This window comes from Theobroma umbraticum, unplaced genomic scaffold, assembly GCF_002168275.2.
Source record: "Theobroma umbraticum cultivar Fairchild unplaced genomic scaffold, ASM216827v3 scaffold_95.0, whole genome shotgun sequence".
Taxonomy (NCBI): Eukaryota; Viridiplantae; Streptophyta; class Magnoliopsida; order Malvales; family Malvaceae; genus Theobroma; species Theobroma umbraticum.
Genome location: NW_018397257.1, coordinates 637,297 through 653,031, shown reverse-complemented (window position 1 = coordinate 653,031; position 15,735 = coordinate 637,297). Strand labels below are relative to the sequence as shown.

General features: G+C 28.6%; 1 protein-coding gene across 3 annotated transcripts; it reads right to left on the bottom strand.

The window, feature by feature from the left end:
* Positions 1-620: 620 nt before the first annotated feature.
* LOC110412619 (Protein kinase superfamily protein) lies at positions 621-6,467 on the bottom strand. 3 transcript variants are annotated; one of them, XM_021423207.2, is made up of 6 exons: positions 6,013-6,467; positions 5,112-5,401; positions 4,186-4,321; positions 2,983-3,119; positions 2,539-2,662; positions 621-1,577 (listed from the first exon to the last, which is right to left on the bottom strand). In XM_021423207.2, exons 1-6 carry the CDS (start codon positions 6,083-6,085, stop codon positions 1,021-1,023), a joined length of 1,317 nt encoding a protein of 438 aa, XP_021278882.1. In that variant the 5' UTR covers positions 6,086-6,467; the 3' UTR covers positions 621-1,020. The 3 variants fall into 3 exon arrangements, with proteins under 3 accessions (XP_021278882.1, XP_021278884.1, XP_021278883.1); XM_021423209.2 differs by having other exon boundaries at positions 5,112-5,393; positions 6,013-6,463; XM_021423208.2 differs by having other exon boundaries at positions 5,112-5,456; positions 6,013-6,461.
* Positions 6,468-15,735: the final 9,268 nt, after the last annotated feature.

The window sequence follows — 15,735 nt, the reverse complement described above, 5'->3', positions numbered from 1 at the left end:
GCAATGGAATAATTTCAGTCGAAAATTCCTTTTTTGTTTTTTTTGTGGTATAAATAATAATAATTTTGTATTAAGAAACATGGCTAAGCATCGGAGGTCGTTTCTTCCAAAATACTATTACTTCTGCATGTAAAAACTTTTTATCTCAAACATTTTGTAGCAATTAGAGGCAATCCATTTTAAATATGAAGGCAAATGTCTTTGGATTATACTCAAATTTAAAACATCAAGCACTATCAAACAAAAGGACAATTTAAAACAAAAGCATCAATTAGTCATTTAGAAAATAAATGATCAATTCCAAAGGAGCCTAAAAATCTTTAGTTTCCCTCATAACATAATACATTTGTTCCTTCAAAAGGAAAATTATGCATCATATATTCCATGTATAGGCACAAATATTGATATATTTAGTGCCCATTAGAATGGAAGAAACACTGTGCAATTTGTTCCAAATCTTTGATAACCAGGCGGTTGAAGTACCAATTTTCTATGCATTCAGCCTTGAACATTATAACCATCCATAGCTTGTACCAATGGAGGAAATCTGAATGTATATCTGATGCAATTTTTCAACATCTCATAAATAAGAGAGTTTATGATCATCATTTGCCCAAAAATGAAGGAAAACAAAAATTGAAGCTTGCAACTGCATTCACAAAAGTTTCAATGTTATGCAGACAAAACTTACAAGTGCTCAGCTAGCACATGAATTAACAAATGCAACAGAAGATTGGACTGTGATTGTCCAAGTTACTGTTCTTTCAAAGCTGCACATAATGACCAGTTTACAATAGTTGCTTACCTTCTTCCCCACTATTTCAAAATGGAAAGAGCTGCTAGAGCGTAAGAATACTGGATACAGGCACATGGTTGACACTTAAAATTTATAAATACACCAAATACTTAATATTCCACCGCCAGGGGAAGAGCAAGTGACAGCTCTGAACACCAAATTGATAGATCCGTTGGTGAATCTTTTAAACAGTTTTTAACTTTCCACTCACTTTTGCTACAGGTTCAACCTCTGTTAGATTCAGATTTATCTTCAGCTTCAAAATGAGGAGGATTATAAAGGTCAAACTCTTTGGGAGGTTCACTCTTGCTTCTTCCATTTCCTGGTTTCCTTCTGCGCGCGTCCCCTTCTTTGTGACTTTCACTTCTGGCAGGATTGCTCTTTTTCGCAGGAGTGTGGGGGCAATTACCGGGAGCTTCATAAAGGGTTATGCCACTGGCCCCAGTGTGAAGCATTGCCTCTTCATTACTGACCTCCTTTGTCTGAAAAGTCTCAAGTAATTCAACCACTTGGCTCATGAGAGGTCTCCCTTTTGGGTTTTGGCTAAGGCATTGATAGGCCAAATTGGCTACCTTCATTGCAGTTCTAGCTGAGTACTGACCTTCCATTCTAGGGTCTAAGATCCTCATAAGCTTCTTATTATGGTTCAAGAGGGGACGAGCCCAATCAACCAGGTTATGTTCTCGGCTAGGCCTGCTCTTGTCCATTGCTCTCCTTCCAAGGAGCATCTCAAGTAACACTACTCCGAATCCATAAACATCACTTCTTGCCGTTAAATGGCCTGGTCATATCAATGCTGCAACTTGGTTAGCCATTATCATTTCTAGTGTTGTCATAACTAAACATCATGAGTACAGATAAGTCAGTTTATGAAAGGATAAAACAAAAGAAGTGCATCAAGAGGTCAAACTATTCTATCACTTCCTATCTGGCAGTTAAACCAGTTTGTCTTGACCACCAATATCTGACACCCAAATATGCCATTGTCCTCTTCTGATTTAATGGAACCACATTTATTTCATTAAACTACAACCTTGAAGAAAAGATGCTTCAATTAACAAATACATAAGTTCACCCTCTATTGGTATGTGCAACTTTAGTGCAAAAAACTTTTTTATTTATTCAACCTATTATAAAATACATCTATGAAATCAATTTTATTTAATAATATATTTCAATGAAACAAAAAGACAGAACAAGCCTCAAGACACAGAGTTACTACAAACAGAATCGGAGTGATTAACCGTACAACGGCCAAACCACCAAGTTGTTTGTTTATTTTACCCTCATCTATTCCGTTTATTATTTTTCAATAATGTATTAGTAAATTACCCTTTTGCCACTTATAAGCTATATGCATAAAATTTCTCAAAGTGATAAAGTGAGAAAACAATTTTAAAACTCTAAACAATTTGGCTGTGAAAATAAAGTTGAAATTGTTCCTAGATTACTGTTGAATATTGACATTTGATTTCACATAAAGGAAACTACATCTTTGGAATATCAAGATGTCTAATACCAAAACACCGGGTATATGTTCTCCCTAAACAAGAGAAAGGAGACGGAAAATTGCTTTTCTCCAACTCCTGCTCAACTAAACAGAATGCTTATTACTGCTCATAACAGAAAACCTATCAATAATCGACCATGAAGTTCCTACCATTAAGACTGAAAATCTTGCTCACTTTTTGGGCAATGATGAAGATTCATATTCTCTTGAATTGGAATAATTAATTACTAACCAGTCATTACATATTCAGGAGCAGCATATCCATATGTGCCCATCACTCGTGTTGACACATGGGTCTGGTCTCCCATTGGCCCATCCTTTGCAAGTCCAAAATCTGACAGCTTTGCATTAAAGTCCTACAAGTTACATGCATTTTTAGCGGTGGAAACTAAAACTTCCACATAAAAGAACATTCATGAAAAAGAGTAAGTTTCATTTAAACTCTAGGTACGGATACTACTTGTCAGAAGGAAACATCCAATGACTATCATCTGTAAAGCTTTTGACTTTAAGGAGCTATTTCTGATGAAGGAATTTTCTATAAAAGGAAAAAGTGAATTTCAGCAAAGATCATGTTTAGGTTGACAAATATTCCCATTTTTAAAGAGTCCAAAAAATAAGATGAACTTGATTAATCTACAGGCAACTGATGAATAACGAAGAAATAATGACTAACCGCATCCAGCAAGATGTTTGATGTCTTGAAGTCACGGTATATGATAGGTCTTTCTGCACCATGAAGAAAAGCAAGCCCTTTTGCTGCATCCAAAGCAATCTTCATTCTTTTTGACCAGGTCAAACTACAACCAACTCCTAACAACCAAGAATAAATAGGGTAAATAAAAAAATGCTTCCATTCTCTGCATATTGGAAAACAGATAACTCTTTGTTTGATATGTGGGCGCAACACAGATATTTTTTCTGGTGCTCTTTCTCCCTAATATTATTTATCAGTAATACAATCTAAAGCAATTCCAGGGCTGGAACAGCCATATGCAAATCATAAATGGATGTAAATACTAGTAATACTTGGAGGATCAAGGAAGCTATGGAGTGTTAAGTAAATTAATGGATCAAACCTTTTTGATCCAATATTTAGTCTGAGGTAAATATAAAATTTGTGATTTTGTTTTATTATCAATACTTATAGACATTAAGCTTGAAAGCATACACACAGTACCATTCCTTAACCTCCAAAAAAACATAAATTTATGCTGTTTCCCTTCTGTCAGAGTGCTTATTATCTTATTTTACTTTTAATTTTAAATTTTCTGGTAGAAGAGTTTCTTTTAATATCAAATAAAACTTAATTTGACAAATATTCATAACCTCAAATGTGAAGCAAGCACATGCATTAGTACATAAATGAATCAAAGATAGTTAAAACCACTCCTGACACTTTCATTGCATCAATAGAAGGTAATTTCTTGAGAAAAGATGAAGACATTGATCCGTGTAATAGATTAAAAGCAAAATCTCCTGAAATAGTGTGACTTTCTAGCACATGGAGCAACTAGAACAAACACGCAACTCATTTGCAGGAACATAAGTTTATTGTAACTATGTTCTTATCTCTCAAGTTGTGAAAAGGTGGCATACACTGTAACCAGAACAAGAAGAAGGAAGCAGTTAACTAGTTAATAACTTGACTGGTGTGCAAATATAAAAGCATGCTGTAAATAAGATAGCCTGTAATTTTAAAAATAATTGAAAACTAGATTAGGGCCTTACTTCGTTTAATGAAAAAGTAATGCATGGTAATTGTATCCTCTCAAATTGTTTACAGATATGTTAAAAAAATGGTTGTTATGTAACTTTCATATAGAATTTATTTCCTAGGTCCCATAGACTTAAAATCACTTTGTTTCCCACTACTTACTGCGAAAAAGATGTTTTTCAAGGCTCCCACTGGCCATGTATTCATAGACCAGCAGCCGATGTTCATCCTCACAACAGTATCCAATGAGCTTCACAAGATTAGGATGGCTGAGTTGCCCTAGATAATTGACTTCAGCCTGTGCAACAAACAATTATGTGCGAACAGAAGCAATTATATCTGTCTTCAATCATTAATCTAAATAAACAAAAAAAAAAATAGAAAAGGAAAGGCATATAGTTATCTAACATATTAACTAGAAAACAAATAGCTTTGCGGGTCCCATTTACTGGTTGGCTAAATGTTTAAATAAGAATGCATCCATGAAAAGAATAACAGCCACCCTAAACAGCTGGTTTTAAATGAAATCTTCTCAGATATGAAATAAGATGATATATCACATGAAACTTTTAAAATTTGTTGCTAAATTCCAAATACCCAAAAGCAAATCCCTACCGATTTAAGACATCAATTTAATGGTTAAATTCTAGTTCTTGTGTCCTACAATCCTCGGAAGCTATCCTATATAAACAAAAAGAGGCATTAAGTAACACAGTTGAATTTGGCCAAGAAATTTAATGCATTCAAATCATGGGAAACTACTAAATTTATATGATAATGAGGTAAGTTGTGCAATTACCACATTCTGTTGAAGTAGATTCTCCTAATCATGATAGTACAACATCCTGCCAATATATACGACCATCCTTCTTCCTCTAGATAAAAAATTTTCACATATTCTTTCTCTCTCTCTCTCTCTCTCTCTCTCTCTATTTTTTTTGGGGGGGTTTTACAGATAAAATTTGTTCTGATATTTGGCAATCATATAGAAGGCTATATATCCATAGATGTAGATGTAGCACAAACAATGAATATCAGATTATAAGAATTACATAGAAGATGCCAAGAAAACAAGACAAGGAGATTACCAGCCATTCTCTGTCACCCTGGAACCCATCAGGATTAAGCTCCTTAACAGCGACTGCCGTAGACTTGTAACCAGGCCTCGTATTCTCATCTATTACTCCTTTATAAACAACCCCAAAGCCACCCTCGCCAAGAATATAGTCTGGCCGGAATTGCTTTGTGGCCAACCTCATCTCATCATAAGTGAATATATCAACGTTGTTATATCCAGGATTCTGCCGGAGATCTTTGACATCCTTGGCTGTCAAAGGAATGATGCTTGGTTTTTTGATTTCAGGAGAGTCCTGCATTTCTAGTTTTGTTGGAGATGTAGTAGATTTAAGTCCCCCATCTGAAGTTATTCATAACTACAAAATATAGTACCAACTAAAGGTTCCTCAATCTCTTAAATGTGCAAACATAGAAGCATGAAATTTCGACAAGCATCCTTATTTAGACTAGGGTGTAAAAAGATGGGTCACCCAAGGCACAATTGGAAAGCACTCACACTTCACTTGTTCTAAGATGTTTAAATTCGATCCAATCAATTATTGTTATGATTCTCTAGTTTTTTGCAATAAATTTTAGGCTGGTTTCCAAATGTAAGACATGTAACAAGTTGGGAACTTTAAACTCTGAAAACAGTAGCGGCGGCAACTTTAAGATATCAAACCTTCCGCCACACTAAAACTATCCAATTGAACAACATTTTACAAATCCAGACCTCAAACCGTGTAAAATGAATCCCAATCATAATCAAAGATCAAGAACACGTCTTAACAATGTGACGACCTAATAAATTTGCATAATAAAAAGAACACACAAGGCTTCAAAAAGAATAAACTTTTGAACAGAAATTCATATCCTTAATTAATAAATTAAAAAGGAAGGATTGCAGGAAGAGGATAGGAAATTGAAAATAACCTGGACCCTTGCTGAGAGATTGGTGATGTTGATGTTGGTGCAGCTGTTCCTCAATGCTAAAGCAAATCCCCATTAATCCGACCCACACTCTGAAAACTATTCTGAATTCAGATTGTATCTCCCCATTGCTTTAACAATACTATATCACATTACATTTCATATTTCTCAAAGGGGCATCGCACCTCATTCTAACTCTAAATGAACAAATTTGGGTCCATGTTGCACAAAGAGAGGTCAGGATCCAATCTGGGTAGGACCGAATCACAGATGGGGTCGCCGGGAAGGGTAATGCACCGATTCTAATTGGCAAAAACAGAAACCAACACCACGGAAACTATGATCAATAGGGGCAGAGAGAGAGGGAGAGAGAGAGAGAGAGAGAAGGTTTCCTTCCAGGAAAGATGACTGGCTTTTGGTCTTTCACAGGCACAGCCGCCAAAAACGCCAAGGAAAGCGGGCCCCCATGTTTTTCTAACAAAACAGCCTTTCTGTTGAGGTTATTTACCATGTCCGCCATTTACTCGTTCATGCCTTGCAACGTTGCGGTGGGCAAAATCTACGGATTGGAATGCCGTAACAAACAAATATTTGCAAAAACTGCAACAGTAGCAGATTAATTCTTTCCACCGTCTATAATCTTTAACTATAAATATTGAAGTTGTCCCTAAAACTTGACACTTGTTTGCGTGTATTTACATGATTTTCAGTTTTCAGTCTAACCTGGGTATTTGGTACTAGGAAAGGCTCGACCCATTTTTGTCTTTTTACTTTTTCGTGGCTTATTTTTTTCTTTTTTATAATCAATGAAGATTGTTTTTACCCTTTTGAGGACTTTCATGGAGTTTGGGGTAAATTGCGAAATGTTGGGCCTGTTTTCATCTTTTTGCATTCGCTATGTTTATAGGGTGAACGTTACAATAAGTTTTAACTTCCTGTAAAGTTAATAAATAAAATTTTTAAAAATAATAAAAATTTATTTAATAGATTAATAAGTGAATAATATATAATTTTTAAATTTATTCATTTTAAGATAATAATGTAGATAATTTTTAAATTCATTTAATTTATTTTAAAAGTTATTTAATTTTATTTTTTATTTTAAAATATAAGATTATTATTTTTTTAATATTAAAATTATAATTAATTAATTAATATAATAAAAATTATTATTATCACTTGTTACGTTAACTTTTACATATTTACGTTAAGATTTTAATTTTGGTTATTTCACTTTTATAAGATTTTACGTTAATTTTTACAACTTTATGTCAAGTTTTTTTAATAGTAACTTTTAACTATAATTATCTTTATTATTTTTTATTTAAAATAAAAATTTAAATATCGTTATATACTTTTAACTCTATAATATAAATATAAATGCTTATTTTTTATTAAAATTATATTTTTTTACTTAATTAACTTATTACGTTAACTCTCACACATTTATGTTAAGATTTAAAATTTAGTTATTCTACCTTTATAAAGTTTTTACGTCAATTGTTATAGTTTTACATCAAGATTTATTTATTCCAATTTTGAGTTATAATTATTTTTATTATAATAATTTTTTATTTAAAAATTAAAATTTGTATATCTTTAAATACTTTTATTCCAAGAATATAAATTTAAATATTTATTTTTTAATAAAGTTAGATTTTTTTACTTAATAGATTTGTTATGTTAACTCTCACACATTTATGTTAGGATTTGAAATTTAATTATTTCATCTTTATAAATTTTTACTTCAATTCTTACAATTTTAGATCAAGACTTTTCTATATCCATTTTAAACTATAATTATTTTTATCATTATTATTCTTTATTTAAAGATTAAAATTTGTATATCGTTAAATACTTTTAGTCCTAGTATATAAATTTAAATATTAATTTTTTACTAAAATTAAATTTTTTTTACTTAATTGATTTGTTATGTTAACTCTTACACGTTTAAGATTTAAAATTTAGTTATTCTATTTTTATAAGTTTTTACGTCAGTTCTTACAGTTTTACGTTAAGACTTATCTATATCAATTTTAAACTATAATTATTTATATTTAAAAATTAAAATTTATATACTGTTATATATTTTTAGCTCGATAATATAAATATAAATGCTTATTTTTTATTAAAATTAAACTTTTTCACTTAATTAATTTATTACGTTAACTCTCACACATTTTCGTTAAGATTTAAAATTTAGTTATTCTACCTTTATAAGTTTTTACGTCAATTCTTACAGTTTTATGTCAAAGCTTATCTATATAAATTTTAAACTATAATTATTTTTATTTAAAAATTAAAATTTGTATATCGTTAAATACTTTTATTCCAAGAATATAAATTTAAATATTTATTTTTTAATAAAATTAATTTTTTTACTTAATTGACTTATTATGTTAACTCCCATATATTTATGTTAAGATTTGAAATTTAATTATTTCATCTATATAAGTTTTTACGTCAATTCTTATAATTTTACTTCAAGATTTTTCTATGTCTATTTTAAACTATAATTATTTTAATCCTTATTCTTTTTTATTTAAAAATTAAAATTTTCATATCATTAAACACTTTTAGGACTAAAATATAAATTTAAATATTTATTTTTACTATAATTAGATTTTTTTTACTTAATTGATTGGTTACGTTAACTTTCACACGTTTATGTTAAGATTTAAAATTTAGTTATTCCAACTTTATAAATTTTTAGGTCAATTTTTACAGTTTTACATCAAGACTTATCTATATTAATTTTAAACCATAATTATTTTTATCCTTATTATTTTTATTTAAAAATTAAAATTATTATATTGTTACATACATTTAGCCCGATAATATAAATATAAATGCTTATTTTTCATTAAAATTAAACTTTTTTACGTAATTAACTTATTACGTTAACTCTTACATATTTACGTTAATATTTAAAATTTAGTTATTCCACTTTTATAAATTTTTACTTCAATTCTTATAGTTTTACGTCAAGACTTTTTTATGTCAATTTTGAATGATAATTATTTTTATCCTTATTATTCTTTATTTAAAAGTAAAAATTTGAAAATCATTACATACTTTTAACCCGATAATATAAATAAAAATATTTATTTTTCATTAAAATTAAATTTTTTTCTTAATTAACTTATTACATAAACTTTTAAATATTTACGTTAAAATTTAAAATTTAGTTATTCCACATTTATAAGTTTTTACGTCAATTGTTATAGTTTTATTTCAAGGCTTATCTATGTGAATATTGAAATATAATTTTTTTTCATTATTATTCTTTATTTAAAAATTAAAATTTATATATTGTTATCCACTTTTAGCCCAAAAATATAAATTTAAATATTTTTTCACTAAAATTAGATTTTTTTACTTAATTGATTTGTTACGTTAACTCTTACAGATTTACGTTAAGATTTAAAATTTAGTTATTTTATCTTTATAAGTTTTTACGTCAATTGCTACAGTTATACATCAAAACTTAAAAATTAAAATTTATATATCGCTAAATACTTTTAGTTTAAGAATATAAATTTAAATATTTGTTTTTCACTAAAATTAAATTTTTTTCACTTAATTGACTTGTTATGTTAAATGTCACACGTTTATATTAAGATTTAAAATTTTGTTATTCTACCTTTATAAGTTTTTACGTCAATTCTCACAATTTAACATCAAGGCTTTTCTATATCAATTTTGAACTATAATTATTTTTATTTTATTATTCTTTATTTAAAAATTAAAATTTATATATTGTTAAACACTTTTAATTTGAATAAATATAAATGTTTATTTTTCGCTAAAATTAAATTTTTTAACTTAATTAACTTGTTATGTTACTTTTACACATTTATATTAAGATTTAAAATTTAGTTATTCCACTTTTATAAGTTTTTACGTCAATTATTACAGTTTTAGTCAAGATTTATCTATGTCAATTTTGAACTATAATTATCTTTATTATTAATATTTTTATTTAAAAAATAAAATTTGTATATCATTAAACAATTGTAATTTGAGAATATAAATTTAAATATTTATTTTTTATTAAAATTAATTTTTTTAAATGACTTGTTACGTTAACTTTTACACATTTACATTAAGATTTTCAATTTAGTTATTCTACTTTTACGAGTTTTTTTGTCAGTTCTTATTTTTTTTACGTTAAGGATTTTTAATCATAACTTTGAAAAACTTGATGTCTAGATTTTTTAATGACAATTTTAAATTACATGTGTTTTTATTTTTATTATTATACATTTTTAATTTTGACTTTCTGATTTATTATAATGAAAATCTTGTTTATAATATGAAATTTCAACCATTAAATAAAAGAAATGTAAATAAATGATTTTTATTAATAAGGCATGAAAAGAGTCCATCAAAGAGTCCATCAAAGAGAAGATTTTTTATTTAACAGTTGAATTGGTTTACCAGTTTTTTTATGGATTTTAAATCAATGACTGTAATTTAATCTCATACATCTGATGATCTTTATTAATTGACCTTACAGTAAGGTAAAAAATGATGACCTTATTCTAGAATTTGCCTGTTTCTATTGTTAAGGTTTTTTTTGAGGTTTTAAAAAAACTATTAATGTTATTTTAATTTTTTACTATTATAGTCTTCTTTTTAAGCTTCCCTTTTTATTAATTTCTTTCTTTCTTTCTTTCTTTCTTTCTTCCAATTTAACCTCTCCGTTCTCTCGTTCTCTCTTTTGTTGTTCCCTTCTTTTCTTTGGAAGAAGGAATATGTTATTACTTGACCAAACGAGTGAAACAAATGCCCATTACATCGTTTGCCAGTAACTTTCTCACATTAACTGGTGAACTATTATATACTACAAAGTTTTCCTTAATACAAAAAACCTTTTGAGCCATGTGATTAGCTTCTTTATTATCCTCCTTTTAAATATGTCAAAACTACACCTCCCATGGCCTCTTGAGTAACATAGTAATGGCTTGAATCAAATCATAGTTAGCACATGGATGGTGCAATTGAGAAGAGATTGTTTGTGCAACAAGTTTGCTATCCACTTATAAGTTTATGTGTCAAAAACTAGCATCTCATATGCATATTTGAGTCCTCTGTATACACCCCAAAGTTCTACATAAAAAGTTGAGCATTTTTGGAGTCTCAAGGCATAACCACCTATTGTTCAATTTTTTACCCACGTAAGAATGCATATCGTAAAAATAATATAGTGATGAGTAAAGTGTCGATTTCACAGAATTGAATTAATTCTTACTATTAATGACTAAAATTATCATACCTTTATCTTATCCAAACAATTAAAATTAAAAATTAAAACTAATCTAAAATTTATTAACCAGTTTATTAAATTTGAATGACTAACAGACCTAAGATTATAATGTCATTTAATACTTCATCTAATTATTGCCTCTCTCTCTTAACTTAGTTTAATGGATTAAGTTGCTAATCTAGAATCCTAAATTATTTATAAGTCTCTGTCGAGTTTCTCATAAAAATACATCTCTCAATTAATTTACTATATGTCTATACAAATTAAATTGAAGAAAGATTCATTAAATTTGTGCTCTAATTTTGGCTACGTATGGTTTATAGGTGTATGTCTACTCTATATACAAATCAAACCATGTAATCAATTAAGAGCATTCGATTATATGCTATTTTATTCAAGGTTTACCTAAATTTCCTTTGTTAAGGTTTAACCTAGGCTTCTAATTCAATCTAATTGGTGATCAGGCAATTAAAAGCATTAAGAATAGAATAAAATAAACAACTTAAATCTATCAAACATAAGTAAAAGAGAGATAAATAAATCATGCTACATATTGAGTTCAATCATAATCTTAGATAAATAATTTAGCTCATCATCAAGCACACATCATCATCAAAATAAGTCTAAACGTTGAAACTAAACTAAGAAAAATAAAGAATAAAGAAACTCCAAGAGTGAAACTCTTTATTCCAAATCTTCTTGAATCTTTCAATTTCTTTTCAGCTTCAAGGAGACTTTTTTTTCAACAATTTTGTGGCTTGAATCGCAAATCTCAATTTAGTGTTTTTTCTTTTCCTCCCTAAAAGTCCTCTGAAAGGTTAAATTTATAAGACTTTGAAGTTAGGCTAAGTTGGGTGAAGAAAGAAGTCAATTTCAGTTAGGATTTCCTCATCAGACTATGTGGGCAACAACTTTGCCTAATTAATTAATAAAAATCATAATTGCTCTAGGATTACTACAGTACATCAACTTCAACAAGATTTTTGAACACCTTCTAGGATGAACTGGATGCAGTTTTAACATAAAAGTTGTAGCCTTTTCTCTTATCTTTCCAATAGTTAAGAATAATCTCATTTGGAGCTTTATAGAGAGAGTTATGACTGAAATACCAAAACATGTGTAGTGCAAGTTTGCCTCTTGAAATTGCTCTCTTTCTTTCATTAAAATTCTTCTTTAATCAACACTTACAAAAGCACAAATAAATAGTAACAACCTATCTTAACCAAATTAACACCAAATTAAGCATAAAATTAACTAACATTAGATTAAGTTTTTTATAAACAAACTAAAATTAGATTGACTCACCTAAAATTACTAATTTAAAATAATTAAATAAAACGTACTAAGTTTTTTGTATTACTACAAGAACTAAACTAAATTACTATCAAAACTAAGCCTAAAGATATAGAGTTATCACCACCCATCCATTGTCTAGCTGAGTCTCTTAGTACTACTTTTGTCGTTGATTGGTTGAAGGATTTCCAATCTGCACCATCAGAATTCAATTAAATCCAGTTCGCATGTGGAGCTTTCCAAGCTATCAGAACCTGTTCTTGCATACTAGAGTTAAAGTCTCCCATTTTCAAAACTCAACAAACAAGAATTGTGAATGGCAAAGACTAGATTATAAATTTGGGGTAGTTTCCCTTCAACATTGCAAGTAGCATTCTCAAAAACAAATGAATTCCCCTATTTCCAAGAAAGCCAACAAGTTAAACCAAAGATTATAGCCTATAATACTCCATTATTCTTAGCCATTGTCTTATTTAAATTTGATAAAGACAATTTGAAATGGGAATATTAAAAAATGCTTCAACGTACCTAGTGGTAGTACAGTATCTAAGGACATAAAGAATCAATTCATCCTCTATATGGCATTACAGACATATCGAGTCATTAGAAAGATGTTTACCATATATTTCCTTCTCGGTCAGTATTTGGTCACGCAAATGTTGTATTATGAACATGCGAATTCTTTCAGGCCCTTGCCATTTCCATGCTAGATGCCAAATACCTGAATTACTGCTTGAGTTTAGATTTTCCATCTCACATAAATACTCATATGCCAAAGAGGCAATGAAATTTCTAGAAAATTGTTAGTCCTAAAAAGTGTGCTAGAGGGGATGAATGGCACTTTTCAAGTAATATCAAAATTAATGACAGCTTTAACTGATTAATAACTTTCTATTTTCAAGCACCTTCACGCACTGTTTTTGGCTAGCCTCATTTCAATCGATTAATGCTCCCTTTAACTAATTAAAGCTTTTCTTTGTATATCTTTAACTAATAAAAATGGGCTTCAACCAATTAAGAAGTCTTTAACTTTAAATCTCTTAGTTTAGTGCCTTGGACGATCATCAATATTTTGAATTTGAATTTTTGTGCTTCTTAACGCTTTAGCTTTAACTTTAACCTTTAACAAGTTAACTCTTTTCTTTAATTGATTAAAAGGCTTCTGTTTTGCATGCAGCACTCGCTTAACTGATTATATCTTGTGTTAACCAGCTAAGACCTTTTTGTCTGTCCTTGGTGTAGTGCCATGAATGGCTTTAATTTACCAAGGATTTGTGTTAATCGATTAAGACTGATCTATCTTCATTAAAGCTCTTTCTTTGCTTGTTTAACCAATTAACCCATCTTACAACTAAACAAGCATCTTGACTTGCTTTCAAATAGTAAATATATTAATGAATTTAAGCTTTTTCCTGCATGCTTAAATAATATGTTAGACACTAATGAATGAGAATGTTTTGTTATCATAAAAAACACATGGGGTCAACATTCTCTCTCTCTCTCTCTCTTATTTTTGATGATAACAAAACACTCATAGATTAAGAGTGCAATGTCTATGTTCAATAGTAATGCTTTAAATCTTTATGCATAATGAGTTGCTCCTTTCAGTTAATGCATCTAGTTTTCTTTAAAGATTTGTAATAATATATTTATAACACCCATAGTGGCTAAATAAGATATATAATATCCATAATAGCTAAGTAAGATATATTAAATATGTATAATAACTAACACATAATATTCAACAAAACCATAACTAAGCATCACACACATAAATTAAACATGAAGGCCTATCAAACCCTATTTAACTTAGTCTTTGTTCTTCCTTCTTTTGTCATCATTAAAAATGATATTCAAAACTCCCTTTTAATGAGTGCATCTAGATTTTCCTTTAATCTTTAAATCAAACTTTAATGAATGGAAATCATAAGCACTCATATGCCTAAGTCATATAAGCTTATAAATATAGTTTAATAACTTCAAGAGTCAAGTTTGTAACTAAATAAGAACAAAAGTATGGGAGTTAAATCATTTTAAGAACTTGTTAAGGATCACTTAAATAATGTTCAAGCAAATTTGATCATTTTGTCATAATCAAAACTGTATTAATTTTAAAGCTAACAATCTCCCTTTTTTTGATATGACAAAACTATGAGTAGAATTTGTATTTGAAATGATTTTAAAATCTCTCCTTCAAGATATGCATAAAATTAAATGTGCTCATAAACCTTTTCCCCATTTTCGTTATATCAAAAAAGGTTAAGAAGAGTGAGCACAAACACTTAAGCTTAAGAAATAATGCTTAGCAAAATCCATCAAGAATATAAGCATTAACACCACAAATATGTAACTATAAAGTCACCAAGTCATCATATATATGCACTTACTATCCTCAACCAAATCATTGAGAAATATACCTATGAAGCACATTCAAGTATTAATTCATTAAGAGAGTCATCAATAAGAAAGCCACATGTATATGTATCTATAAGGGAAATGTGGACATAACAATTATGAAGCTCAAGAAAGGTAAACATAGAGATGTTCAACAAGTACATAAGCCATATTTCACCTCCAATACCAAGTGTAAAAAGCTCAATATACCAATTGATATATATAAGTAAAATCTCTCCCTTTGTAAAAGCACAAGATCAATTATGAGAGATGGAATCATTTCAAGAGTATGTTTGACCTAACTTTTTTTTTTTAAACTTAAAAACTATTATAAAGCTCTTATGAAACATAATAGCTTTTAAAATTAAGCTAAAGTTGTTTAGCAAATTTACTTTTTATAATCTCTTTTTTATAAATAAGCTGTTTGACAAAACAACTTATATAAATTTTAATTTTGGTTAAAATTACCATAAAAGGTATTTAACAAATAACTTTTTATTAATCATGAATTTCCTTATTCAAAATAAAAAAATTCATTTTATTTTTTGTCTATTTAAAATAAAATTTTGAAAATAGAAAAAAATTTTATATAACATAAAATTTATAATTAATAATAAATCATAAAAAAAGAGTTTCACAAATAATTTATAAGTAACACATAATTCATAAGTAACCCATAAATTAATCATTGACGTATTTGACTAATTATTTTAATCATAATCAACAAATATTATATCCATCATCAAGAAGTTAAGAATAAATAAACAACA

Bases quoted from the DNA above. Each gene is read 5' to 3' on its own strand.
- LOC110412619 (XM_021423207.2), bottom strand. From the start codon at position 6,085: ATGGGGATTTGCTTTAGCATTGAGGAACAGCTGCACCAACATCAACAT. The intron at 5,402-6,012 runs GTTATTTTCAAT...CAACAAAACTAG, and splicing joins ATCTCTCAGCAAGGGTCCAG to AAATGCAGGACTCTCCTGAA. The intron at 1,578-2,538 runs GTTAGTAATTAA...TGATATGACCAG, and splicing joins TCCTGAATATGTAATGACTG to GCCATTTAACGGCAAGAAGT.